This window comes from Spermophilus citellus (assembly GCF_964194105.1).
Source record: "Spermophilus citellus genome assembly, chromosome: 18".
In the NCBI taxonomy this organism is placed as follows: domain Eukaryota; kingdom Metazoa; phylum Chordata; class Mammalia; order Rodentia; family Sciuridae; genus Spermophilus; species Spermophilus citellus.
Window position 1 is genome coordinate 66,094,899 of NC_138200.1, and position 27,195 is coordinate 66,122,093.

The window sequence follows — 27,195 nt, forward strand, 5'->3', positions numbered from 1 at the left end:
CCAGCCCACCCCCCCCCCACCCCATCTCCATCTACCAGGCTGGCAACAGTGGAGGGGGACACGCACAGCAAGTCTGCACACAGGACGGTATGCAGGTTTTCATAAGCAAGAGCTGCCCTGAGGACCGGGCTCCTGTTCACCACGGCAGGTGACACTGAAGAGGCACTGCCCTGCCACAGAGCCACCTCCCCGGGACAGGGAACTCCACAGGCAGTGGATGTGACCGTCGACTGGATGGTCTCTGTGAGTGGAGGTCAGGCCCATGGATTCCACGCCCAGACCCCTAAACTGACGGGCAGTTCCACCTGGAAGACTGCTGCCAAGTGTCTTGCTTCAAGACGCCGGGAAAGCCCTGCAAGAGAGCCAGAGCCCACGCAGCAGGGGAGCACGCGCTCAGGAGCCCCAGCTCCCCCAGGAGAAACAGGTGCAGGTTCCCACGACCCACGAATCAGTGAGGGGGCAGCAGGGAGTCCAGCCTTGACGGGAACGCCAGGACATTCCCCCGCCCTGACTCCAGCTGTACTCTCCGGGAGCCCCTTGTGCTGCTCCCCAGGCTTCACAGCCCAGGGGGCCGCCCATTTTCAGCCTCAAGCCCCGGCTCCTGGGCTTGAGGTTTCCGCTCCCTGAGTGTCCTCAGGCTCTTTGCTTAAAGCACCCGCTGGCCGCAGGCCCTGGGCGCTGAAGGTACTGCAGGGAGCCCACCCGCACCAGGGCCGCGAATGCAGCCCTGGGACTAGACGGGGCTTCCGGCCCTTGCCCTTCCCTACTCTGCCCTCTGCTCGGCAGCTGCCCCAGGGCACATCCAACAGGAGGGGCTTCAGCCAGCAGGGCATTCAGTGTCCACAGGAATGCACGTCTCACTCTGTATGACAGAGCCTCGTGACACAGCAAAACTGCAGGACGACACACAGGCCCACGAACCGGGTGTCTCGGTTCACGTATGTGTGGGCCTCTGTGCTCCAGCTCCTCCACACTCCTTCCTGGGATGCCACAGCACACCCCAGGGCGAGCACAGCGGTGAGGGGCACTGGCCCCCCAGAGTAGGTATTTTTTAAAATTGTCAAATGAACTAAAATTAAGTTGTGGGTACCTGACATCGTGGACCGCACAGAAAAACTTTTAGTAGTTTCTATTTCAATACGAACTCAGAAAGATGCCTACGTACTGTCCAGGATAAAGCCACCTGAACCTTCAGAGCGCGCTACTGCTGGAAGATGAGTCAGGGAAAATCCGTGAGGACAGGGATGCCCGGGCCTCCTGTCAAGGGCAGGAAAGAGCAGAGGTTCTGGAGACAACCGCCACCACCCGCCTCCATCAAGAACTGCGCCACTGAGCTCCGAGAACTGTCGCTTGGTGACTTTATTTCATATAAAAGTTACACTGAGAGGAGAGTGGAGTCAAGTATACTTGAGCTGCACACCTGCCCGCTCACGGGGCCCAGCCACCGGTGATGATTCTGTCTGATGCTCAGGATATGCACGGTAAGAACTTCCCGCAGAAGCCCAGCGCCGTGTCCGGTCCAAACACAGATGTGCCAGTGAATGTGCAAAACATCTTTGCAGCTCACTGTCCGGGGTCACCCCTGCTGCACTGTCCCTCTGGCTGTGACAGTTCATGCCTCTGCAGTGACTCGGTCCCATGATCTGCCACATGGCCAGAACCGGCTCAGCAGGCCCCTCTAGTTTGCCTCCGCAGCAGAGACGCCCAGGGGAGGACAGGAGCAGGGGCAGGGGCGGAAACACCCCCTTCCCAGCACAGAGGCCTCGGGCTCCCTCAGCTGCTCCCTGGGGGTGGGCGGCGCCACGACCAGGTGAGTTAAGGCAAGTCCCCCCCACGAGGGGCGCTGTTCTTTCTGGCATAGTTTTGAGCTCACACCAAGGGTCCAATGTCATCACCTGTGCTGTGGGTAGAGAAGCAAACATAAAAACCAGAGCCACTTGGAGGTGCCCTCCAGCTCGGGCCTCAGGGTCACCTGCACGGAGCCCGCACCTGCCCTGCAGCCCAAGGCTGAGGCTGCCGCCTCCCACGGAGGGCCAGGTCCACATCGCTATTTTGCCTGGAACACCAAAAAAAATCAGTGCCAAGCCCTCAAGCGCTGTGGATTTTTAAAGTAAACATGGGAGAGCGACAGAGGACCACACGGAGGACTGTTCTTTGGATGGAGGTTCGCTCCAGCCTGCAGTACATTCATTGCCTCCTGGCAGGGGCGCTGCGCTCACCCCTCTTCCCTGAACTCACCTGACTGCTGCCCACAGCCCGACACAGCACGCCAGCCACACACATGCACACGCGCACACAGACACACAGACTTGCAGCAAGGATCAGGGGGCCTCTCCCGGGGCAGCAGGGAGGGCTCCAGAAGCCGCCTTTGCTGTCCGCCGCGCTGCACCGCTGTGACAGTGCGATGCTCCAGAGCTCGGAGGCCACGGTCTGCGGCAGCCTCCGGCAGGGCCAGCACGGCTCTGGCAGCACCGCCGGAGCACAGGGGTGCCCACGGCCCATGCAGCACCCAAGTCTCCCTAAGAGATGCCACTGCAGGGAGGAGATGGCGCCCACTCCAGCGTGGCTGCGTGCCCTTCAGGCGAGATCTGGGGAGGGCCCACCGCGTGGCCCCCAAGGCTGCAGGCTGCAGGCCACGCTTGCCCCACTGATCGCCGATGCCATCAGGAGGCTGATGCCCGTCCAGATCCAAGTCAGCAACAGAGTCCGAGGACAGTCCCAGCCCAACAAGAGGCCTCACACCGAGAACTCCGGGCCTCCTCTCCTGGGTCTAAACTGCAGTCGCCTGAATCGGAAGCCCACAAAGGGGTTCATCCAGAGCAGTGAGGGAGGGCCCCCAAAGACGGACTTCATCCCCTCCCACCGCAGCCTCCGCTCCCAGGTGGGCTTCTCGCTTTTCAGCCTCTCGATCTCCTGGAAGCAGAAGACAAGCAAATGGCTGCAGCCTGGGAGGGCCAGGACAACAGCTGAAACAGGGACATGTCCCCAGCCTCTCATGCCACCACACTCTGAGGTGCCCGAGGGGTGCAGGGTGGTGGGCACAGTGGGCTCCCCTTCCTGCCTCTGCCAACCTGGACCCTGACGCTAAGGAACACGGACCTCCAAGAGCACAGCCAGGCTGCAGCCGTCTGCTCAGACCTGTGTCCATGTGGCCAGCCCGGCCGGCCCACGGGGCTCCGCCCACTGCGCCCCAGCACCCCACCGCCACCCCCCCCACACTCCCCGAGCCCTGCTCTAGGACAGCAGCGCCAGGACACGGGAGTTCACTGAGCCCCTGGGGCTGCCAACCTGCCACTCCACCTGCCCAGCTCAGCCAGCCTCACACCACGCCGACTTGAACCCGCACTGTGTCCATGCAAGCAGTGGTGAGGGCAGCCTGCAGATTCCCCCCCCCCCCGGCCCCGCCCAGGCTCGGGCAAAGCCTACCGTCTCGTCGTTGCATATGGAGTGGATCTGGGTGCCGAACATGACGGCGGTGAAAGTGAAGAACAGAAGGCCCTCAAGGCACAGGAAGGTCACCAGGGCCACGGTCACTGGAGGTGAAAAGCCACTGCACTCTGGGGAGAGAGCGAGGCAGCTGAGGGGCAGGCTGGCACACCAGGAACCCCACCGTGGGCCCGGGCGCAGTCTGCCAGGCATGTGCATGAGTGTCAATGGCAGGCCTCTGTGCCCCAAGAGCGGGCCAGCGCTGCCCTTCCAGCCACTTCACACCGCTGCTTCCTGCCAGCAGTTCCTACGCCCTGGATCTGTGCTGGCCTCACAGGAACCACTTCTCACGCATGGCCCGGGGGCAAGCCTGTCCCACAGCCTGTCCAAGGCTGGACAGTCACCTGCTCTGACAGTGCTCCCTGGCTTCAGTCAGACCCAGCAGAGCACAGGAGTGCTGTGGTCAGGGCCAGCCAGCCAGCCACCAGGAGGAAAGCGCGAGGTCTGGTGGGAATGGACTAACGTCCCTCTAGTCTGAAACCCTGCAAAATGCAACTGAAATCATTTAGCAGGAACTACTAAGGAAGAAGGATCACATGGCTTTAGTCACTGCAAAATGGCAGTGTGAGCTCAACTGTTCTCTTCCTGTTTTGTACCAGGGGTTGAACCCAGGGGTGCTTAACCACTGAGCCACCTCCCCAGCCCTTTTTATATTTAGAGACAGGGCCTCGCTGAATGGCTCAGCACCTCTCTGAATTGCTGAGGCTGGCTTTGAACTCGGGATCCTCCTGCCTCCACCTCTCAAGTGCTGGGATGACAGGTGGGCGCCCCCCGATCCGGCATATTCTCTTCTTTAAAAACTTCAGTTCCTGAAGTGACAGCAAGGACCCCTTCCAGACTGGGAAATGGACTGCCCGATGCCCCCGCCCAGGCACCTGAGAGCAGCACTTACCAGTCCACTGCCCTCGCACACAGGAGATGAACTGCAGCCCGCAGAGAATCAGGGCATGGACCGAAGACAAGGCTATGTACATCTGGAAGGAGAAGCCTGGTTAGTGGCCTCCTGACGGCTGCTCCAGAAGCCTTTTATTTGTTTGAAAACACAAGGTAGAAACAAGCGGCCATTGCTGACACCTGCCCGCAGTCCAGCATCTCGGACCAAGTGAAATAACCATGGAAACAGTGGAGCAGGTGCAGCGCCTGTGTCCCCCAGCCCAGCGCCTCGAAGCCACGGCAGCAAGACCGCAGGGCCCAGGCCAGCCCCAGCAACTTAGGGAGGCCTGCCTCCAAATGAAAGCTAAAAAGGGCTGGGGACATGGCCCAGTGGAAAAGCAGCCTGGATTCAATCCCTGGTACCGAAAAAAAAAGGAAAAAAAGAAACAAAGAACTGTAGAGGAGGAGCCCACTGGCAGCGTCAGACACCAGGAGGACACGGAACCAGAGCCAGCACCTCAGGTGACAAGGAAGCTCCCACCCCTGGGTGACTCCTGCCCGCGCTGGCTCCGGGAGCTCAGGATTCTGGAGTGAAGGTGGGTGGGAAACTGGCCAGGTGTCAGGATTCTATGTAACGAATTTTAAATTCAGAAACATTTTACTCACAGTGAAGAGTACAAAAAATCTCTGATTCTTTTCTCCCACGCAGTTGTTCACCCACGGGCAGTGATGGTCCATTTTCCGAATACATCTTTTGCAGATACTGAAAGGAAAATCTGACTTCAATTTTCCAGGCTCCAGGAAAACCAGAGAACAAAGCCAAATAAAGCCACAGGTGGGGAAGCATCAGAGCCCAGGTAACCCAGAGAGACAGGACACCCACAGCGCTCGCTCACGCACACCTGGAAGTCGCTAACTTGAATTCACTTTGACTGAGTGCCTTCTGTCCCGAGGAACAGAGTGCCAATGTCACACTGAGCTCACCCCACCACTCCCAGGCTCTGCAGCCAAGCTGGACACGCACTCCTAACAGTGACCCTCCTGGTCCTGTGAGTGTGCAGGTTTCAGTAAAAACCTGGAATTGAACTTCAACATTCAGGAAAGGAAAAACTCTTGGTACCTTGAAATGATTCTACCAGAGTCCAAATCGTCCATTGTAACCTGTATGTCTTGCTCTTCCAACTGTATTTACTTCTCCAAACTATTCCACACCTCCAACCTCAACTAATTTGCTACCGATTATATGTTTTCGAAATGGCTCCCGCTGTTATCAAGCTGAGCATCTGTGGCAACAGCTCTTAACTCCTGGTGACTTTACTTTCTGTTCATGGACACAGTTCCTCTGCCTGATTTTTTATTTTATTTTTTTTTTTGGTACTGGGGATTGAACTTGGGGGCACTTTGCTACATCTGAGCTATATCTCCAGTCCTTTTTGAGACCAAGTGTCACTATATTGCTAAGATCCTCCTGTCTCAACCTCCTGGGAATTATAGACATATGCCACCAAGCCCAGGTCTCCGCCTGATTTCTACTATATCTGTTAATCCAGTAACTTCCAAAATGTTTCCACTTCATCTTTTTAAACAGATTTGAGATATAATCTATTACCACAACAGTCTGCCTAAATTTAACAGTGATTTTTTCACTACAGCTGCAGAACTGTGAAAAGCACAGCATGCCCCCTACAGTCACTATCCATTGCCCCGCCCCCAAGCCCAGGGCTCCTCTGCTCCCTTTGTACCGTGGCATCTTTGGGTGCTGTCTGGCCAAGGTGCAAGACTGAACATTCCAAAGCTTTCACAACAGCCATGAAGTAGAAAACACACCTCCTATCAGCTCTCTCTAGCTGGAGGCCATCGAACGGCCCCAGCTCATTTTCATTCTGTTCATCTCGGCAAATCCTGACCCACTACAAAAAAGACACTGGCTTTACAAGACCCTTAATTCCAGCTTGAAAGTAGAAGATAAAAGACTTATGAGGATGTTCAAGGAAAGGGGAAACAGTCCAGGCTGCCACGCTTCAACCCCTGAAATTCACACCCCCTTCCTCCAGGAGGAAACACGATCTGAAAGGCAGGGCTTGGCAGGGCGAGGTCCAGCAGAAGGCCGAAGCCGGGTGGGCGGTCGAGTGCCTATGCCTGCCCGCACTGTGCTTTCGGTCCTTGTCTTAATAACTGGTGTTTGCAAGCATGTCCAAAAGAACCTGGCATCTAACTGCAGCCCCCCCAAAAGTGAGGGTAACTGTGGGCACGTGAGAACTCTTCTTCTCATCTGGATGGAGGACCCTGGAATGGGGGTGCGGTGGGGGTCTACGCCTCCTTCTAGACTCCACGTGGGCTTGGAGGATGCTCAGTATTCACACCTGCCCATGGCCCGTGCCCTGGAAGCCATTCCTCACAAGCCTCCCTGGCTGGAGGGACCCAAAGCCTGTACTGTCCCCAGCTCTGCAAGGCGTGGGCTGATGGGCTGGGTGGCACCTGCAGTGGTGGGCGCGCTCTGGCTTGATGCAGCAGCACTTGGGGCACTTGTAGATCACCTCGCCGGGCTTCAGCTGCAGGCTCTCCAGGTACTCTTTTGTGGCGTTTCCCTTGGGCACTGCCCCCTGCAGCACAGAAATGTGTTTTAGTTGGGAAGAAAGGAAGGTTAAAAAAAAAAATCAATTTAGGAATTCATCTTAGATTTTATCATCAAAAATTCATAATGCTGTGTCCATCACTTAGAGCATATTAAATATGAAAAGTGACCCTGACTCAGGCAAGTCCAGACTTTTATTTTACATAAAAATAACAAAAGAAATCCCTTATTACCCTTCACGTACTGCCAAGTGACCTTGGCAGTTTCTAGCCTAAAGCAGGGCACACCAGAGGTGAGGTCTGCTCCAACGCAGGGGTCGCGGGCTCCACTTCCCCGACCCGCCTAGAGGGGAGGGCTGCTCTCGTAAGCGCGGGGGAATGATGACAAAACACAGCAACAGGCACTTCCCTTCCTGCTGTCACAGTCATGTCACGCATCGCTCTCGGCCAACCTCCTCCGCAACATCCACACACAAGCCAAAGTCCCCAGTCCAAGTGCTACCAGAGCTGGACCAAGGTGAGCGAGGGCAAAGCCATTTGAGACATGGCAACCAGGAAGGCCAAGGGTCACCTACGAAACAGAATGTGGAAGGAAGGACCGGGAGGAGAGGGCTGGACAGCTGAGCAGGCTGCTCTCTGGGCAGTGGAGACAGGTAATGAGAATTTGTTTCTGGGAGACTATTCTGGAAGTTGTGTCCAGGTAGAATAAAATAGGCAAAGCTGCCTGGAGTTCTGAATGCCTCCAGGTGGGACAAGGTCTTGTCAAGGTCAGCTCAGAGCCTGGGTCTGGTCGGACGCACAGCACATCTCTGGACAGAGACACTGCTGTGGCAGCAGCCCAGGCCACATGGACAATGCCAGCAAGAAGACACCCCAGGGCAAGGGCTTGGGAGGTGAGGCCCTGCCAACAGCTGGAGAGTTTGAAAGCCCAGAGACTGGGCTGTGGCCAGAGCCAGGGACCTGCACCCCTGTGGGTGAGTGCCGCCAGCCTGGGCCTGAGGCCCGTTCAGACCAATGTGCTGCCCCACCCACCTGTGACTCTGAAGCCCTGGCAGTGGGGCCCGTGTGTCCCAACAGGCCCACTGTCTTCCCTAGAAGCTCGGAAAGCGGCAGGTTTCAACTTTCTTGTCTTTAAAAATTCAAATGAACCTAAGTAAACTACGTTCCTTACGTCCCACAGTTGGAGTCTGTGACCAAGATTCCTCCAACAATAAGCACCTCGTCACCCGCTCTGACCTCACCAAATCCCTAACACCGCAGCTACCCACAGCGTGTCAGGAGTCTCCCCAGTAAGAGGAGATGGACTGGATCTGAAGCCTCAGCCCCTGCACTGTGCAGACGCCACCTAAGAACAGAGGCTCTAGAGGTTCTGGACGAAGCCATGGCCAAAGCCACCTCCTGCTCTGGACCACTCGACCTGTGGGCAGAGGAAGGCAGCTTCTCGGGGGCAGCGAGCACACCCCCGCAACCCACAGAACTTGAGGCTGTGGCTGGCCTTCAGGCGCCTTGCGTTCTCAGTGTTCCTACTTTTGTCTTGCTATAGATGGACGGGCCCCGGGGGCCTTCTGCCTCGGCCTCCGAGAAGCGGGGACCGCAGGCGTGCACCCTGTGCAGGCTCAGAGTTCCCTCTGCTGCGCAGAACCCTGGGCGATGGTGAAGCTGCTGCAGGGCACGGCGCGGGTCCGCAGGTGGCTCCACCTGCCCAGAGGCCCTGTGGCCTGTTCCCTGCACCTTGCAAGGCAAGGCCTGGCAGCAGGTGGGCTGTGAGCCAGTCACCGAAGCCTTACCAGGACGCGCTGGTCGGCAGGCACAGGAGCGCCCTGGGAGACCACTCTTCACTCTGCCACAACACGCCTTGTGTAAGTGGAGGGTTTTTCTAAAATGCTTCCAGAACGTGTCCCACCCAGCTTCCTCCTCCCCACCCGCTGGCCCAGATGGTGTCCCCCACGGCTGCTTTCTGACTCGCGCTGCCTCTTTTCCAGCAGCCATTTGCCTCCCACCTGCCAGGTGAGGGAAAGCAGACCAGTCTTGGCGACAGTGTACCCACTCACGTCACACGCCAGGAAGGGACGCTGTGCCATCAGGCTCGCCTGCCTTTCTCCACCTCTTCCATCTGAGCCCAACTCCCTGTCACACACCCTGGACACCCAGGACCTAGTCAAGGGGCAGCTGAGAACAGGGCTGGGCCTCATGGTCCACCTGTGGACTCAGGAAAGGCGAGTCCCGGGCCAGGTCAGTAACTGCAGGTCCACAGGACCAAGCTGCTTCGATTGGAAAAGACCCCAGGGAAAGCCACTGTGGGGACCACGGAGAGGAACTAGAAGAGCAGGGAAGAGAGCTGGAAGCCAGCCACATGTGGCCCGTCTGGGGGGCATCAAAGGGGAGGTAAAGCAGCAGGAGGATCAGCACAGCAGAGCTCCTGCAGACAGCCAAGGTGGCGCTGTGGCTGTCCTGTGCTTACATATGAGGTCTACCCTGAACGATGGGGGAGCACACCAGGCGGTCAGCACTGGCCCCAAGTCTGGAGACTCCTATGAGAAGCTGGCAGGAAGCAGGAGCTATGGAGACACAGGGCAGGGCAAGTCCCTCCTGGCCTCTCACCCCAGTGCAAACTCACTGTCCCTTCTCAGGGCGCCACGGGGTTCCTGAAGGTCCAATGGAAGACACTGGTAGCGCCTGGAGGCTGGCTGCTGCGCAGACTGAGGGCGCTGCACAGGGACGGGCCCCGTGTGACCCCAACATCAATGCTGATAAGTCTCTGTCACCAGCAGCGGGGCTCAGCTCTTCACGAGATCTCTGACTGCCAACGCAACGCACCAGCCCTTCCTCCGCATGCGCCTCTCCAACGTCCCAGTGACTACTCTGCACGACAGGAGTCCAGCTACTCCCAGCAAGCATCGCCAAGTGCTGCTGGTGAGGACAGCTGCTCCCCCCCGGGCCGCATGAAGGTTCTTGTTCTGCCCACAGCGGATGCTGCACAGCAAGAGCACAACCTGGTAGAGAGCAGGAAGCAGCCCCACCCACCCCGGGCAGGGGCAGGGACACGTGACCTACTGAGCCAGCCAGAAACACGGATTTGCAACTTAAGGATTATAACTTGATCTGGTCTGAGTGGCTACCCTTCTTCCCCAGGCCAAGTAAGTGGGGAGCTGGACACGAAGGAAGGAAGGCACGAGCCCAGGGGCAGAGGAGGCCAGGGCATCTGCCAGCCGTCACAGCCCGCCAGCGGCCAGGTGCCTTCCGCCATGGGCTCCTCAGTCTGACTTTATTGAGTCCCAATGGCTTCTATACAAAGCCACCAGAGCCCTAATACGTGACACAGCCGAAGAAATGACATCCAAAAGGACAGAGATAGCAAAAGCAACCAGCACCTGAGACGTGCCTGAGCCTCGACCACAGGGGCCCCTCATCACAACAGATGGACGCGGAAGCGTGGGCAGGGACGCAGGGAACTGCACACCCCACAGTGGGAACGGGAGACAGCGCAGCCCCCCTGGAGAACAGTCTGGTGTTTCCACAAACAGCTCCCACATGAGCCAGCAATTCCAGTCCAAGTATGTGCCCAAAGACAGGGACACATGTCCACCCAAAAACCTATGCTTGGAAATCACAGCAGCGCTGCTCACGATGCCCTGAACTGGCAACAGCCCAAATGCCCACTGAGGACGGTGGCTGTGAACACTGGTCCATCCACACAGGGGAAGATCACGGAGCCCTGAAAAGGCCCTGGGAGCTGGCGCACTCTGCAGAGCGTGCTGGGAAACACACTGCCCGGGAGAGAAGCCAGACGCAGCGGTCACTGACCGTGCGGCTCCATCTGTGTGAAATGCTCTGAGCAGGCAAATCTGTGGGCAGTGGCTGCCAGGGACTGGGAGCACCGATGGGGAAGGTGTGGAGCCTCCTTCTGGGTGGCGGACATGTTCTGAGATGGCCCGAGGCGGTGCTGTACAACTCTGAAGGCACAAACGGCCACTGAACTTCACACGGCTGAGCTGGGTGGGAGGTGAGCCGTCTCCATGCCTCTTCCCGCCGGTCCCATCCGGGTGATGCTGCCCTTGCCATTCTCTGCAGGGAGACAGACGCCCCTCCTGCCCTGCCCTCCGGCTTCCCTGAGAGCACTGAGGCCTCTTCCTGTGGAGAAGCGGCAGGCAGGACTGGGCCACCGAGTAGCCACTGAGTGTCAAAGGCAGAGGCGCCCAGGACAAGGGCACCGCCAGCAGAAACCAGTGCCCAGAGATTGCCCCCGAGTCCTCCTCCCTGTCCCTAGCATGCGCGAGCAGGAACCTTCCAGAGGCCCGGGCCTTCACCACAGATGTCCAGAGGCTCTCCCCACCCTGGGGGCAGTCGTCCACGTCACTGGGCTTTCCCACACTGCGATATTCGACCAGAGATGGCCACGGCGGCCCCGTCCCAGTAGCCCTAGATCAGAAAAGGGTGCGGTCCCAGGGGGGCCTTGGCTCCATAAGAGGAAATGACGAGAGCCCTCAGCGGTCACGGAGGTGCAACCCTGCAGAAGGCCCCCCACCCCGGGCAGACACCACAGCAAGTCACCTCCAGCCAGGACACCGTCCTATTCCCAGGGACAGCTGCCCTAGGCCACTAGTCCCCAAGCAGGAGAGAAGGTGAACAGTACACAGAAAGCCCCACATGATGGACTCGGACCCGCACATGTTGGTACAAGCCACGCTCTCAGGCTGGCCAGTAGCAGGCCTCCTCAAAAGGCAGCCCCGACCTCACCTACCAAGAGCTGTGGGCACAGCAGCGCCCGGAGGACGCTGGCAGCCGGACGGGAGCCCAGTAACGAGAAGAGCAAAGCAAAAGTCCTGGGCCAGCGGCGTCCCCCCTGCTTTAACGCAGCGCAGAGAACATTCTTCAAGTGGGAATCAGCAGTGGCTGCCTTCCGCCACCCTCCTGCATGGTCCCCAGACCACAGCACCTGCCAAGTTCTGGGTAGCCTGGGACCCCAAGTCGAAGGTGGGGGATGTACCTGAGCTGGAGGGTCTGAGGGCTGCCGAAGCCGCCTGTGAGAGCAGCTGGGCCCTGGGCAGCGGCCTCAACTCCACGGGCTCCTCCTCCCTGCTCCAGTGGCAGGTGGGACCTCGGCCTTTTACCAGCCAAATGACCCAACGGACCAAAGAGAAAGTGGCAGAGCCACAAAGAACTTCGTGACACCCATGAAGGTCAGCAGGGGTGACCCCTGGAGCCAGGTCTCTCAGCCTCAGGCCATCCGCAGGGGAGGACACTCCAACTGGGAGGGATTTTAGAAACTACCTGCCAGAGGTCCGGGGACCATGGAGCAACACGAACCCCGTCTCAGAAAGTCCTCCAGCAGCCTGGAGCCCCCTTCCGCCAACGCGCGTGTGCACTGCCCTCAGGCAGCTCTGCTTTCAGTAAGACACGGAAGTGTCACTAAAGCCTGCACCCAGAATTCACGACAGCCCGAGGCTGCACAGGAGGCAGTGGGTACTCACAGGGTCAGTGAGCATGGTTCTCAGGTGCGAGGACAAGGCGAGAAACGCCAAGCAGTTGAAGATGGCCCCGTTCACCACAGAGTACCAAAAGTCTTTGGAAGGCAGCAGCATGACAAATGTCACCACAAAGTCCGCATAGACGACCAGGAGCCACGTCATGACGGCACAGACCATGCCACAGCCGTCGCGGATGAACCACACCCTGTCGGCCATGTCCGCCTCAGAGGAAGAGGAGGACGAGGAGTCGTAGTTGTCATTTTCGGCCAGCAGAGGATGGTGCTCGATGTCCCGCAGCCTGTGTCCTGATGGCTGCATGATTCCCCACGTGCCCTGCAGGGGGGACAGAGAGCTGGTGAGGCTGTGAGGACACGCCTGAGCCCCGGTGCTCCAGCCCGCACAGGCTCAGAGCCACCTCAAACATGATGCCAGGCGGCCCTTGGCCACTTCACCAGGCCAGCCGCACACACGACGCAGAAAAGAACTTAAGCAGTCAAGGGCTGGACTCCAGACCTGCTGCCTGGATGACCGTCCACTGTGCATGAATGACAGCAAGTCCCGGGTGCAGACCAGACCTCAGGAGACCTGGCCCCACGCCAGGGGACGAAGAGGACAAGAGGGTGAAAAGGGCGGCTACAAGCAGGTCCACAGCCCAGAGCAGAGGACCTGCCGCTCCCACCCTCTGCCACCGTGGGGTGCAGACAAGAGAGGCCCGGCCAGCACCAGCAGCAAGGGGGACGGACAAGGGGTGCTGGCGGCAGCACACGTGTCCCCTGGGCTCAGTCCTTCCCCAGGCCGTCTCCCCTTCTCCCTCCTGTGCTGCGGCTCCTATTTCCAACCTGCTCTTCATTTTACACCTGCTTCTGGAATGTCCTTCATCTCTCTGAGAAGTCCTTTGAGAGGTCTCTGGACACCACGCAGGACTGCCCAGGACGAGGCCTGCAACCATCTGCCAGCACAAGCAGGGCCTGGCCACACAGCTGCGGCTTTTCTGCCTCCTGAGTTGGCGGGGCCCGCGCACCGGCCGCGGTTCCAGGCGCTGACCACCTCCGCCCCCGTCCTGCTTGCCCTCAACCCCTTAGAGAGGCTTGTCCCCCCTCCCTGTCCCATGTGACTGGGTGCTGGCTTGCCACAAAGGCATACGTGACCCTCTCTTTGCTTGCACCTAACGGTCTCCTGGGAGCTCCACACAGCTTCTGAGTGAATCGGGCCAAGTCCAGGCGCACCAAGGCCTCGAGCTGAGAAATCCCTCTGACCACAGCCATTTGCCGAGTCCCTCAAGGAAGACATCCTGTGAGAAAGGGGCTTGCTGGCCGGCAGCAAGCCCACGAGCTACACTCCCGTCAGAGAGCAGGACCCTGTGGCAACCTCCATAGCGCAGGATGCGGCCTGTGGCCACTGCCCTTCCTGGAGACGTGGACGGCAGGAGCATCTGTGGAAGACATGCACCCACAAACACTGCAGGCTGGCAGTGGCAGGACACTCCTAGAGAGGCACATCTGGGTGGTACTGGTGACACTGGACTCTTGTTTTTTGGTACAGGAATTGAACCCAGAGGCGCTCTACCACTGAGCCACATATCCAGTCCTTTATTTTATTTTTTTTGAGACAGGGCCTCCCTAAATTGCTTAGGTTGGCCTTAAACTTACAATCCTCCTTCCTCAGCCTCCCAAGCCACTGGGACTACATCCATGTGCCACCAACCTGGCTGATATTTGACTCTTAAGTGCCAAATCCATAAAATTCACTGGACATTGATAAGAAGATTGAGGTCCAAAAAGCACTTTATTTTCAAGATAGCAACTAATGAACGCAGCAAGGGCTCCGCCCTGGGGGAGAAGGCACCTCGGCAGGTGCTGAGTCACTGGGAGCACGCTGCAGGAGCACACAGCGGGGAGGGAGGGGAACCGCGGCTCCTCCACCCAGAGCCTGATACAAAGTCTGAGGACAACAGAGCCCACAGCACAGCACCCTGAGATGCAAAGCCAGGTGTGCCCGCCCCTGCACTACATGCCAAAGCCACCACTCTCACTGCTGTCCTGTAGTGCTGCGAGGCAACCCTGGGCTGTGGGCTGGCTGGCAGATGCTCCTCCGCAGAGCGTCAGTCACTCCTGCAGGTCACTCTGGGAGAGCCCGAAGCAGCTCGCAGAGCTGGCACGACAGGCCCGCTGCATCACAGGTTCTACTGAGGGGGCTTCTGTCTACACCCCTGAGCTCTGCCTGAGGCCACAGTAAACAAAGACGGTTCCCAGAACAAGGAAAGCTAAGCCCGGAGTGTGTTATTAAGGGGACAAGCACCTAAAACTTGCCATTTCATCTGCACCTGAGTTTCCCCATCTGTAACCCTGGCCACACTCCTAACCCAACAAGACCCCTCCTCCTGCTGCCTGCAACCCGGGCTGCTCCTGCGCGCACACTCACACCTGCCGGCTGCTGGGGGACAGGTCACCAGCTTACCTCACAGGTTATTTCTGAACGTCACTTGGACATTTTGGGTCTTTTCTTCAGGATCTTAAGGTGCATGCTGTCCTACGTGATAGGTTCTGAAAGACAATAAAATCAGATCAGAAGTTATTTATTTTATGACAGAAAAGTGTGTGACATTTCTTCAGACATGGTTAATCTCCGAGCCTCTATCAGCCACCTAACATTTTACCCACAAAGCTGTCATGCAAACGACCCTTCCCCAGGAAATCAGTGCTCTTCTAAGTTTTGTTGTTGTTGTTTTAAGAGAGGGAGGAGAGAGAGAGAATTTTTTAATATTTATTTTTCAGTTTTCAGTGAACACAACATCTTTATTTTATTTTATGTGGTGCTGAGGATTGAACCCAGTGCCCCCCCGCATGCCAGGCGAGCGCATTACCGCTTGAGCCACATCCCCAGCCCAACTCTTCTGTTTGTTTTTTTTTTTGCCAATAAACTGAATGACCATCCTGGAAATGGTTCATTCTGTTGTTTTGCTTTTTTTAAGACTGGGTCCATGATGCCCCAGATCATCTTGAACCTCTGACTCGAGGTCCTCCTCTCTCAGCCATGTGCCACCACGCCAGAATGCACTTTACTTCAAATCTATTTTTCTCTCCTGCTTTTTTAGCCCCGGTGCTACATACAAATCTGTAAGCCAAGATCCCCAGGGATAATCCAGCCCCAACCTGGCTGACCTTTATTTCAACCACAGCAAACTCTTTTGCTAGCCACGCGACAGGGTTCCAGGGAAGATGAGAGAGAGGAGCTGAGGTGGTGCTGGTCGCAGGACAGGCGCCCAGGGGAGGAAGCAGGCCAGGCAAAGAAAGCTGCTGGAACTGGGCCCAGGGCACCTGCTTGTGGAGCTACCCGGGGCTCATCCCCATGGGGCTCCCGGAACCCCAGCAGTTGGAGGGTACAGGGACCCTCTTAGGAACACAGAGCTGGCCCAAGAGCAAGGTGCAACGAGACGCAGGGGACCAGAGAACGCCAGGTCCGTGGAGGTCCCAGGAGGAGGAGGCCAGGGCCCCCTAGCCACAGAGGTTGCAAAGGCCTCACACAGCTCCGTCCTGAGAATGAAGAAAGCCTACACAAGTGTCTTCACTGCCAGAGTCGGGAGGGAGCAGCCACAGGCCCCCACTGCAGCAGCAGAGCCACCAAGGTCCCTGGGCAGCAATTCTGACAGCGAAGGTGACACAAATTAAAGAGGAAAAAGCAAGTGGCTACAGAAAAACCTGCAGAGAAGCAAAGGACTGGTCACCCTTGCCAGCCAGGGAGGCAGAGACAGAAAGCTCCAGGCGAGGAAAACGAGGAGCACATGCTCAGGGCTTTAAAGGGAAAGCTCTACTTGACGAAGGACGGAGGATCCAGAGGTGAGCTGAAAGCAGGAAGCAAAGGGGTGTCCTCAAATCTGGGGCAACCGGGCGGGTAAAGGAACGGGCCCGGATACTGACAGCACAGAAAGAGTGCAGGAGCAGAGCCGCGGGCTCCCCTGCTGGGCCAGGCACCCCTGTCCTTTCTACACAGGTGTGCATCCCCGAGGCCGCTGCCCCAGCTGGCGAACATCTGGACCACAGCACAGTGTACTGGGTGGACCCTCACCGCACACGCACTGCTCCAAACACTAGACTTAGGCCACCTTGTTCAGGAAGACTGCTGCGTGCCACCACCTGGTGTAAAATAAAACCAGTAACTACCAAAAAGGGGGCGCAACAAGAAGAAACGGAGAAAGGAATCCCAAGCAGGCACAGGGCACAAAGAAGAACGGAGAAAGGGATCCCAAGCAGGCACAGGGCACAAAGAAGACTTCCAACGGCACAGCTAGGGCCACCTTCTCAAACGAGAGCAGAAACTGAAACAAACAGAGGGACACTGAGAACTTCCTGGTTACACAAAACACATGATGATAAAGTTCAAAACTGAGAAGCAGGACTGGGAGCAAGGGAATGCCCAGAAAGGACCCAGGGGGACAGAACAGACCCCACAAGGAAGGCAGGAGGGCAGCTGTCCTGAGACAGCAGCATCTGCCACAAGAACACCACACAGTGACACGGGCCCCAGCTTCGTGTAATAGAGAACCACCAGGAAACCACTTCCACACAGCAGGTCCAGCCAAGGCACCGCAGAAAGGAAAAGGAAAAACAGCCCTCCCAGAGGTGGGACATGGCCCGAGGGCCAGCAGCCTGTCCACTCCTTGTACCATGATCCCTCTAAGGAAGTGCTGCTCTGCCTGAGTGAGCCCTAAGTTGCTGCCTGTGGTGGAACAAGGTGCTCTGAGCGGGTGAAGTGAAGGGGAGGGCAGGGGTTGCAATCCTAGCAACTCGGGAGGCTGAGGTAAGAGAATCGCAAGTTCGAGGCCAGCCTCCACAACTTAGCAAGGTCCTTATCTCAAAATAAAATAAAATAAAAAAGCCTGGGGATATAACTCAGTGGTAAAGCACCCCTGCATTAAATCCCTAGTACCCAAATAAAATACTTACAGCAACTTTATTCAAGCATCTAGGTCACAGCCAACAACTTTAAATGCTAAATGATATCTTGCACTGTTTTCCAATGAGCTTATCTTTGCAACATTTTAAAATCATAAGCTGGTTTGAAACTGCTGAAATGCCAAAGCAAGCATTAGGTATAGCAGAAATCTTCCAATGAGTCCAAATCCCCGATTATGTTTATAAACTGGAAAAAGTAACCAACACCCACCACTGGGAAAGTGGCCTGATGCTTTCTCAAAGTGAAACCACCACCACCACCACCCTACAACTCAGTGAGTCCACATCTCAGCATTTGCTCAAGAAAAGTAAGTACAAATCAGAATAAAACTTGTAAAAGCTGCTGGTAGCCATCTATCCCAAAAGCTAACCAGAAAAACGCCCTGCCAGGAGAGACGCGCAACCGCACTCCAGCTTTGGCCCAGGAACTCTAGAACCGGCAAGGTGGGAACGAGCCTTGCAAATAACACTCCCAAGTCAGGAGCACAGAAAAATCGAAGGGGCCACCAAGAGGAGATAACCAAGCACACCATGACACCTCATATAAAGGAATGGTTCTGCACGAGAAAGAAGGGGGTGGCCAATGCCAGCAACAGCAGGGACAATCTCACAACTACGAAGTGTGACTCCACCTGTATGACATAGACATCAGGCCAACAGAGTGACCTGAAGGAACTCTGAGGGCTGGGGCTGGAGCTCAGTGGTGGAACGCTTGCCTAGCATGTGTGAGGCATTGGGTTCGAGCCTCAGCACCACATATGGATAAATAAAGGACAACTAAAAAAATATTTAAGAAAAGAAAAAGAAATCCTAATAGGAGTTTCAGCACCAGGAAAAAGGAGCAAGGAGAGCCCCAAGGTGGCTTCTGAGTCGATGGACATGACCGTATCGGCACACTATGCATGGAGACGGAAGTGGGTCACACAGGCACCAGCACTTGTCAGGCAAATTCACTAAGCTGCTTAAAAAAACAACGAACTGTACGGGTGACACATTCTGTCGCGTGTCAGCCATGCCTCAGTAAGGACGGCCCAACTCAGGTCTGCAAGGCGGACAGAGAAGGCGCAGAGGCCACGTCCGGCTGCGCTGCTTTCTTCCCATGCAGACAGTGCTCCCCAGCCAGGGCCCAGTGCAGATGGATGGCCACCTGCAGCTGCAAGCAAGTTCTTAAGCTCTTCCTCTTACTTTTCCCATGACCACAAGTAAAGTGTATTTCACCAAAACATACTGAAGTCAGCCCACAAAGGCGAGGACTGCTCTGGTGATGGGCTGCAAGGGAACGCGTCAAGGTGTGACGCTTCTGCCCTGCTGTCTAGGCAGGTGCAGTGGCACACACCTATGATCCCAGCACCTCAGGAGGCTGAGGCAGGAGGATCCCAAGTTCAAAGCCAGCCTCAGCAACTTAGCAAGGCTATCTCAAAATAAAAGTAAAACGGGCTAGGGATATGATCTAATGGTTAAGCATCCCTGGGTTCAATCCCTAGTACGGAAAAAAAAAAAAAAAAGCTATTTAAGCGTCTCATTGCTTTGCTGTTCACAATCACTGATGACCTCCAGAAACAGAAAGAAGTGAATCTCTGCTGCAGGCTAGCAAGCGCGCAACCGCACTCCAGCTTTGGCCCAGGAACTCTAGAACCGGCAAGGTGGGAACGAGCCTTGCAAATAACACTCCCAAGTCAGGAGCACAGTGTGAAAGAGAGACAACAGTTAATTCTGTGTAAAGGACAGAGAACTGTCAATCAAGAGGACAGCATGGGCAGCCTGCAGACCAGCAAGGCATGGACCAGGGAGAAAAGGGAGAGTTCAGAGGCAGGAAGGAGGGGGAGAGGGTCACAGCATGGAGAAGGGAGATGTGACCAAGAGGACAGGACTGGCCCATGAATGCCATGCTCAGGAGCCTGGAGTTTGGGGCTTCATTCCGTGGGCATGGGAGGCATCTGAACTCAGGTAAGAGAACATGTTTTAAAAATATCACTGTCAACAAAGCAAGCAGAGACTGGCAAGAGGACGGTGATTGCAGGAGGGGGAGCAGGAAGATGGCAGTGGGGCCTGAAAGACAGACAGTCACACAGGCTCAGGGGGAACGTGAAGATCAGGGCACACTGCATCTGACAGGCCTGCAGAGCTGACCTAGAATGAGAGGCCCCAGCAGAGGTGTTGGGCACAGTGAGAGCAGGTGAGCCAGCCACAGACCCAAGAGACTGCAGAGGAGTGTCAGTGGGAGTGCAGGGACGGGACATTCAAGGAAGGAGGCCAGGCAGGTATGGGAGGAGGGGGGCCCAGAGTAGTCCTTCACCCCAGATGGAGCACGGCTGAGTGGATCGTCGGGACCTTTTCCCAGCACTTCAGCAGAGGGTAAGAGCTGGGAGACCCGTTTTACAGAAGAGCTCCCGTGCACCCCTGGGATGGCGAGTCCATGAGGAGTCAGCCTCCAGCCTGGGTCCCTGTGCTCCATCCAAGATCACCACGCTGCACGCTGCCGTGACAGTTTATCCTGCCCGAGAGCCTGGGCAGCCCCTAAGTGGATACTACGGCGACACAAGAGGTGAGACACGGTTAAGCCAAGGAACTCGGAGCACAGAAGTGAAGAAGCCACCACGCGGCTCCAGTTTCTTTTTTTCTGACTTCCTATTTTGAACTTTTCTTGCAACCACGTAAGCAATACAGGCAAGTTTCTGTTTTTAAGGAGTGAGGGTCCCAGTCTACAGACGCAGGGGACGAAGCCATGGAGAACAAAAGGGAAGAAGATGAAAGAGAGAAACTGTTCCAAGAATGGAAAGGCAGAGCCACAGCCCTGAGAGACTTGCAAAGCACACATGCGGCCACCCCGGGCTTCAAACGGCACTTACGCCAAGCCCTGCTCCAGGATGGGCACTCGGAAAAATGGAAGCAACTGAGACGCCCTCCAAAAGGTGGTGGGGACCTGGTTCTGTCCATACGCCTCAGCAACAGGAAGATGCACACTGCCCACACAGGACACGCCGGAAAGAAGAGCCAAGGCTGCAGACTGGAGGGTCCTGACTTCATGGCGCCCCACAGGAGGCAAAAGCATAGGTGGCGAACAGACCCGTGGTTGCCAGGGGTTGAAGAGTGGGTAAGGAGCAGGGGATTCTTTTACAGCAGTGTCACTACTCTGCATGGTACTGACGGCTGACACATGCCACTATGAACTGCAACACAGCCTGCAAATTTTACAAAAATCCTTCAGGAGGCCAGGGTGTCTCAGAGCGGGCCTGATCATCAGGAGAACAACAAAATCTTTTTTGTTGTTGTTCCAGAGATTGAGACCAGGGGTGAGTAACCATATGCCCAGCCTGTTTTTACCTTTGATTTTGAGACAGGTCTCACTAAGTTGCTAAGGCTGGCTTCCAAGGAGCAATACTTTGGTCTCAGCTTCTCCTGCAGCTGGGATTATAGGTGTGGCCACCACACCTGGCAGAACAACAAAATGTCACCCATGGCCTCGGGAAGGGGAGATGAAGGGAGAAGGTCAAGCACTACGCCTGGGCAGGCCACCAGCCTGGATGAGTGCCTGTGCCAGGGTGGGGCACTACAGAGGTGCAAAGAAACACAGCCCTGGGACCCTCCAGAACACATGGCTACAGCTGTGTTCTTAGGTGTTCTTTCCATCGACTTGCAGTCGTGAACTATTGCGCTACCCTTCCAATTCTACCAGTGACGCCTGCCTTATGAAACCACTGCTCTCTCCTCGAATTCTAAAAGGCAAACTAACTAGACTTCAAGAAAACACAGAGAACATTAACCCGACTAAAGCCAAGTGTCAACAATACACTGACATGTGATTCTTACTGCAAATGGTAACCTTACGTAACCTTTCTAGAAATGTCTTTTACGTTAAAATACTTAGTCACTCTAAAACACTACTTGTACGCTGCAGATCACAAATTCAGCAAATTAAGAGAACACAACAAGGAACCAGGGAGTGGGAGGGGAAGCCAGCTGGGTGGTGCTGCCTGGTTACTCTCACCAGCCACACCTCAGTCCCTCCCTGACTGTTCCACAGACTCTAATGGGGGCACACCCCGCCTGGGCCCTGGGTCCTTATCTACAGGTTCTCCAGAAATGACCTCAGTCCCACACAGCTAGAAAAAGAAAACTGGTAATGTGCCACAGGATCTAATGACAGCTACTCAGCAGCCCCACCCAGGGGGGTCAGAGCAAGCCTCAGAGCACCCCCACCCACCAGCGATCGCTGGGCACTCACTGCCTCTGCTCATTCACTGCCTCTGCTCATTCGCAGACCTGGGTCAGATCTGTCACTCCCAAGCCTGGGGCCCAGCCTCGCTGCCTTTGCAGAGGCCCCCCCGCAGCCCAGAGCCCTGCCTCGTCCCTCACCCTCCTCCAGCTACAGCCCTAGTCCGTCATCAGCTCAATGAGATGCTCCAACAGCTCCCAGCACTCCAAAATCCTTGCTGAGTGAGTGGGAAGGGGTGTGGAAATGAGGCGCACATGCCAGGAAGCATGAGGGATCTGAGGAACCGCCAGGGGAGAGGGTGCGCGGAGCCCTGGAGGAATGGAGTGAGAGAGAAAGGCAAGGGGTGATGAGGGAGGGGCTGGAGGGAGGTCAGCTCAGCCCAGGAACTCCTCAGGCGCCGCGGCCACGGCCCTCCATAGTGAATAAGCCCGCAGATACTCTAGATCCAGAAAGAAAAAGAATCCTGAACTCCCAAATCCAGAGTACGATGGGATTCTGGCGTGCTAATGACATACTTGGCTCTCAGTGTCAAGTCACTGGAGGGACAGGCATTCATCGCACACCTACCATGTCCAGGAGCTTTACATACAACACAGGCCACCTGAGGGACAGGCGCTACCAGCTCAGGATGAGGAAGGAAACGGACATGGAGATGGGTCAGTGGCTGGCTCAAGCCTGCAGCCAGCACAGGTGGACTCCGCCACACTCACTGCAAAGCACTGCCCTTAGAAGGGCACTCCCTCCCACCAAACTGGAACAGGGAACCACGGAACTCTGAGAATTCAAAGCTTTCTGTGAGGCTGCAGAAGTTGTCTGGAGAGCGCCTGCACTCACTGACCGAGCGTCCTCCTCCCAGGGAGCCCGCCAGCCTGGCACAGAGGCGGCCTTTGAGCTAGCAGCATTCCTGGTGCAGCCAGGGCTTATGCAGCAGCTCTTCAGCTCCACACCAAGCTCCTCCCACTTCACTCCTGGTGCCAGAGGACACTTCTTGCTTATGGCTCTGGTCCTTTCCTTATCACCTCTGCACATTTAGGCAGCCCTCAGCCTTGGCTTGCACACCTGCCAAACTCGTAACCTCAGGTCACTAGGTTCCAACAACCCAGGACAAGGCTGTGGAGGAGTCACAGTTCAAAACTGCAGCACAGGTCCCCAAATCAACCAGGTCCCAAACCTTCCAGCACTGCTCCACTCAATCTGGACCTCCAGACCTGTTCAGGGTCACTCCCCCCTCCCCACATGATGCTCATTTGGGTTCCCTTTACCAAAATGTCACACTTCTGTGCTTTTGCTCCTGCAGGCTGCCCCATCAGAAGCCACATTCATTCTGTCTTTCCAGACAATTTTCAAGTGCCTACTACCTACAAGACATCGTAGGATTATGTGTTTTCAAAACCATCAGTCTAAATTTCATTAGAGAAGTAACAGGATTCTAATGACCATTTTTCAAGAATAGATTTGGCAGCCTGCAGGGCCAAGATACAAGACAAGAACAGGACTGTGGATGGCAGTAAGAAGCCAATGCAGAAATGACCAGAGGCAAGTGGTGGAAAATGAGAACCCTCAGTCCCCACAGGAGGCAGCCCCAAGCACAGGTCACCACTAGCCTGAGGAGGGAGGGACTCTCTTCCTAGCTGCAAGGGGAAGAGTCTGATGAACGTCAGAAACATTTTAAGTTTCTTTCCTTTTTTAAAGGTTGGCTAGGCTAGTCTCAAGCAATCCTCCTGCCTCAACCTCCCAAGGGTTGGGTGCACACTACTATACCTGGCTTTTTGGAGAATGAGTTCAGAGAGCTCTCTCGGGGTCTGTCTTCCCCTCAATCTAGAAGTCATCAATCAATGGCAAAGCAAAGTAGGACGGGCCCAGGAAAGAAGGGATGCTGCGTATTAAGAATTTAACCTTACCAAGAGAGACTGGCCTTTTTCCTGGGCTAACAGTGAGACTCAGGGTGGACTCCGGCCATACCAACACAGCACCAGTTTACTGGAAACAAGATCAACCAAGGGGGCAGTCAATCATGCCTCCCAACTGGAGGAGGCTCTGGTGCAACTCCATGCACTGTCACTCATCAATGCCAAGAGTGTTCTGCCTCACAGGGAGGGGACAACAGGAGCATTAGCATTTGGTACTTCCCAGAGCTCCATCCTATGTGCTCTTCCTGGGTTGGTTTTAATCAGTAGCCTTTTTCTGTAACAAACCATGACCACAAGGACTGATACTTTCAGTGAGCTTTGTGAAGCCTTCCAGTGAAGTACTGACCCTGAGGTTAGTTTTAGGTCCCCTCACTTCAACTTGCAGTTGGTGCCAGAGGATAGTCTGCTATGAAGTGGGACTGTTCCCTCGGAACTCTGTAGCTCTATAATGCTCACGGTTGACCTCAGCCTGTCTCACATGCTGCAAATGAGGTGGTACAAGACAAGGTATGGACACCCACCCTGGCCTGGAGATCAGCTTCGGAAATAAGCATTTCCAGTGAGAAGAGGTGGCTTGATTTTGTACTTTGTGGTCTACTCCAGTGTTTGGATCTCTCTTCCACAAAACAAACATGTATTACTTCTATAATTAAAGGACTATTTTTAACAAACACATCCCCAAAGACTGCTTTAGGAAAACTATCTTATGTAGTCATTCTGCATGGACTGCTGATGGGGGGAGTTCAGAGTCACCAAGAAAACTGCTTTCAATTTCAAATTATTTCTAGTCCTATTCCTGAGCATGTTATGTATGTCACAAGAATCAATGCCAGCAAATAACAGATTCAAAAAAAATGTAAAATCATGTCCATACTGACCAAGTCAAGATCACATAAAGTTCATTTAGTACTTTATCTCTTACTTGGAACCACTCACTAATACTTTTCCTTTCCCCACCCCGCCTTTTTGAGGCATTGGAGATTGAAACCCAGCGGCGCTCAATCACTGAGCTAAACCCCCAGCCCATTTTATTTTGACACAGGGTCTTGCTAAGTTGCTTGGGGTGGCCTTGAACTTGCCTGCTGATAGTTGGGATTACAGAGTGCACCTCCAGGCCTGGCCACCTTTCCATTCTAGAAGAGGATGTGTTTTTACAATACACGGATTAGCAGGGCTATAAAGTCCCCAGTGACTAATCTGCCCGACTTTGGGGCACTGGAACAGGAGTCCTTTGCAGGCAGCCCGGTCTCCCGCTCTCAGCCTGGGAACCCCCCAGGCAAACTCCGGGGTGCACACGGCCCTTAGGTCTCCAGACCCCAACCCTCCTGCGACCAAGGGCGCCCAAGACGTCATGCCTGGGGAGCACTTCTCTTCATTCCATTTTCTCAAGTCCCCAAGTTCTGACTTGCTAGAGGCCACGGCACCGAGGCCATCTTCCGAAAGGAGACCTCGGGTCAGGAAAAGCTGCAGGACGTGCAAACCGACCTACCATCCAAGGCAGCATAAAAGGACGAGGACGCGGGCCGCGGAGCGCACGCCCGGGCCGGGCCCAGCTCACACGCGCCGCTGGCCGCCGGCGGCCGCACAGCCCCGTCGCCGCGATCAACTGCCACGGGAAACCGCTGGTTCGTGAGCCAATAAAACGCGCCCGTTCCGCGGCCGAGGGACGTGGCTCCGGGGCAGTGCCGGCTCCGAGATCCACTGGCTGCCCCGCGGCGCTGCCACCGGCGCGGGCGGCAGGGACGGGCAGAGGGAGCAGGCGGAGAGCCCCGGAACGCCGCCGCCGCGAGGCAGGGCGAGGGCGGGCGAGGGCGGCGCGGCCCGCCAGCGCCCCGGGCGCCGCCTCGGCCAGGTTCTGCGGTCCCGGAGCCCTGCGCGGCCCGCAGACTCACCCGAGGCCGGGCGCTGCGGCTGCTCCCGGCCGGCGGCGGCTGCGGCGGCCGGGGCGGGGGCGCATGGTGCGGCCGCGCTCACGCCCGGCGGTCGGAGAGGGCGGCCGCCCAGCAGTCCTGGGAGCGCGAGCCCGGCGAGCGCGGCGCGGTCCGGAAGTGAACCGCGGGGTCAGCGCGCCGCACGCGCACTTCCGGCCGCGCCGCTCGGGCGTGGGGGCGGCTCGCGGGGCGCCGGAGCCCGGGGCCCTCTGCGGCCAGGGCCTGGGATCGGCGACTGCTCGAGGAAGGCGGCCCTGTGTCCCAGGACCCTTCGCTGGAGCGCGGGGTCCCCCGAACCGAGCCCCGGAGAGGAAAGACGGGCTACGGGTGCCGCAGGGTCCAAGCCGCGCCGTCCGGCGGCAGGTGCGGCGCGGGGCTGAGGACCGCGAGCGGAAGCGACCCCGCCCTGCCGGAGCCCCTCTGCTGCGGGCTTCCGGGTGCGGACGAGCGCAGCCCGCGGGTTCCCGGTGCGTGTGCTGCTGGCCCTGCGGACGGTAGCGGGTGTCCGGCAGTGCTCGTGCCCGCGGCACGTCGTGGGCTGGAAGAAGGCGACGGCGGCCGCCCAGGGGCCCGTCACACCGTCTGCTAGCCGCGCTCTCGCTCCCTGCAGCTCTCTCCAGCCAGATCCTGAAAGTGGGAGGTGCATGAAGGCCTGGTACCACAGTCCCAGCCTACGGCCTCGCGTTGTGAGGTCGCCCCCAGCTCGTCGTGTGGTCGGTGCCCCGCACTCACGCGGCTCTGGGCTTGCTCTCTCCTAGTGTCGCCGATCCCTTAAGGCGGTGGCCTCCAGTCCGCTCTTTTTCTTCTGAAAGGGCGATTGTCTTTTTAAAATTTCTACTATTTCTTAGTTGTAATTGGGCACAATACCTTTATTTTATTTATTTTTATGTGGTGCATTGTCTTTTGATAGCACCGAAGACTGCACGCCTCCGCTGTAATTGGGGTATAATTGCACAGAGCAATATTAAGAGCTTTGTGTGTGTACCCCGGGGCGCTCTGCCACTGAGCCACACCGTAGCCCTTCTGTAACAGGGTGCACTTGGTGCTTTGACTAGATCCCTTGTCACTTTGAAACTTACATGTTTTTTTTTTCCTTTTTCCCAAAATTCTTCCCCCTGACCTTCTCTTCCCTGATCTCCTTTTCCCTAACCTCCTTCCTGATCTTTTCCTCTCTGATCTTTTACCTAAACTTTACCCTGATCATCTCCTCTCTGGTCTTTTTTCTCTAAACTTCTCCTTTCTGATCTCTCCTCCCTAATCTCATTGTCTCTGGATCATTTCTATAAAAGCCCCTGTTCCTGCAGATGGGCAGGATCACAGTCTTAGGGACAGGAGCCCCCTGTGTTTCTCCTTTGCTAGCAAAGCAATAAACCTGCTTTTTCCCTTTTCTCAAGACCTTTTCTTTGTTATTGGGTTGGCGTCCAGGACCAGGATCACACTTTGGGTTATAAAGCAACTAACACTGAGTAGTGGGTTGTAAGTTGGTGAAAAATAAGTACAGCTAAAGGGTCTGTTTGGGTTTTTCCTGGTAAGAGTCTCATCTTGGGCAAACATTCTGCCTCTGGTTTTCAGCAGCAGGGTCTTGTGACAGGTCTGTTGACAAGAGCACAAGGAGCCCTGCCCCGTGGCACATGGCTGTAATCCAGCAGCTCAGGAGTTCAAAGCCAGCCTCAGCAGCTCAATGAGACCCTGGGGAGGATCTGGAGATGTGGCTCAATACCTAGCACCAAAAAGAAAACAAAAGAGCACCACACAAATTCAAGGCCAGCCTCAGCAATTTAGTGA

At 56.3% G+C, this 27,195-nt stretch overlaps 1 protein-coding gene across 2 annotated transcripts; it reads right to left on the reverse strand.

Moving 5' to 3' along the window:
- Nucleotides 1–1,335: 1,335 nt before the first annotated feature.
- On the reverse strand, nucleotides 1,336–25,509 carry ZDHHC7 (zDHHC palmitoyltransferase 7). Of its 2 annotated transcripts, none has more exons than XM_081275048.1 (8): nucleotides 25,372–25,509; nucleotides 14,859–14,944; nucleotides 12,405–12,734; nucleotides 6,838–6,962; nucleotides 5,026–5,122; nucleotides 4,379–4,460; nucleotides 3,427–3,557; nucleotides 1,336–2,913 (listed from the first exon to the last, which is right to left on the reverse strand). In XM_081275048.1, exons 3-8 carry the CDS (start codon nucleotides 12,717–12,719, stop codon nucleotides 2,737–2,739), a joined length of 927 nt encoding a protein of 308 aa, XP_081131174.1. In that variant the 5' UTR covers nucleotides 12,720–12,734; nucleotides 14,859–14,944; nucleotides 25,372–25,509; the 3' UTR covers nucleotides 1,336–2,736. The 2 variants fall into 2 exon arrangements, with proteins under 2 accessions (XP_081131174.1, XP_081131173.1); XM_081275047.1 differs by lacking the exon at nucleotides 25,372–25,509 and adding an exon at nucleotides 24,969–25,268.
- Nucleotides 25,510–27,195: the final 1,686 nt, after the last annotated feature.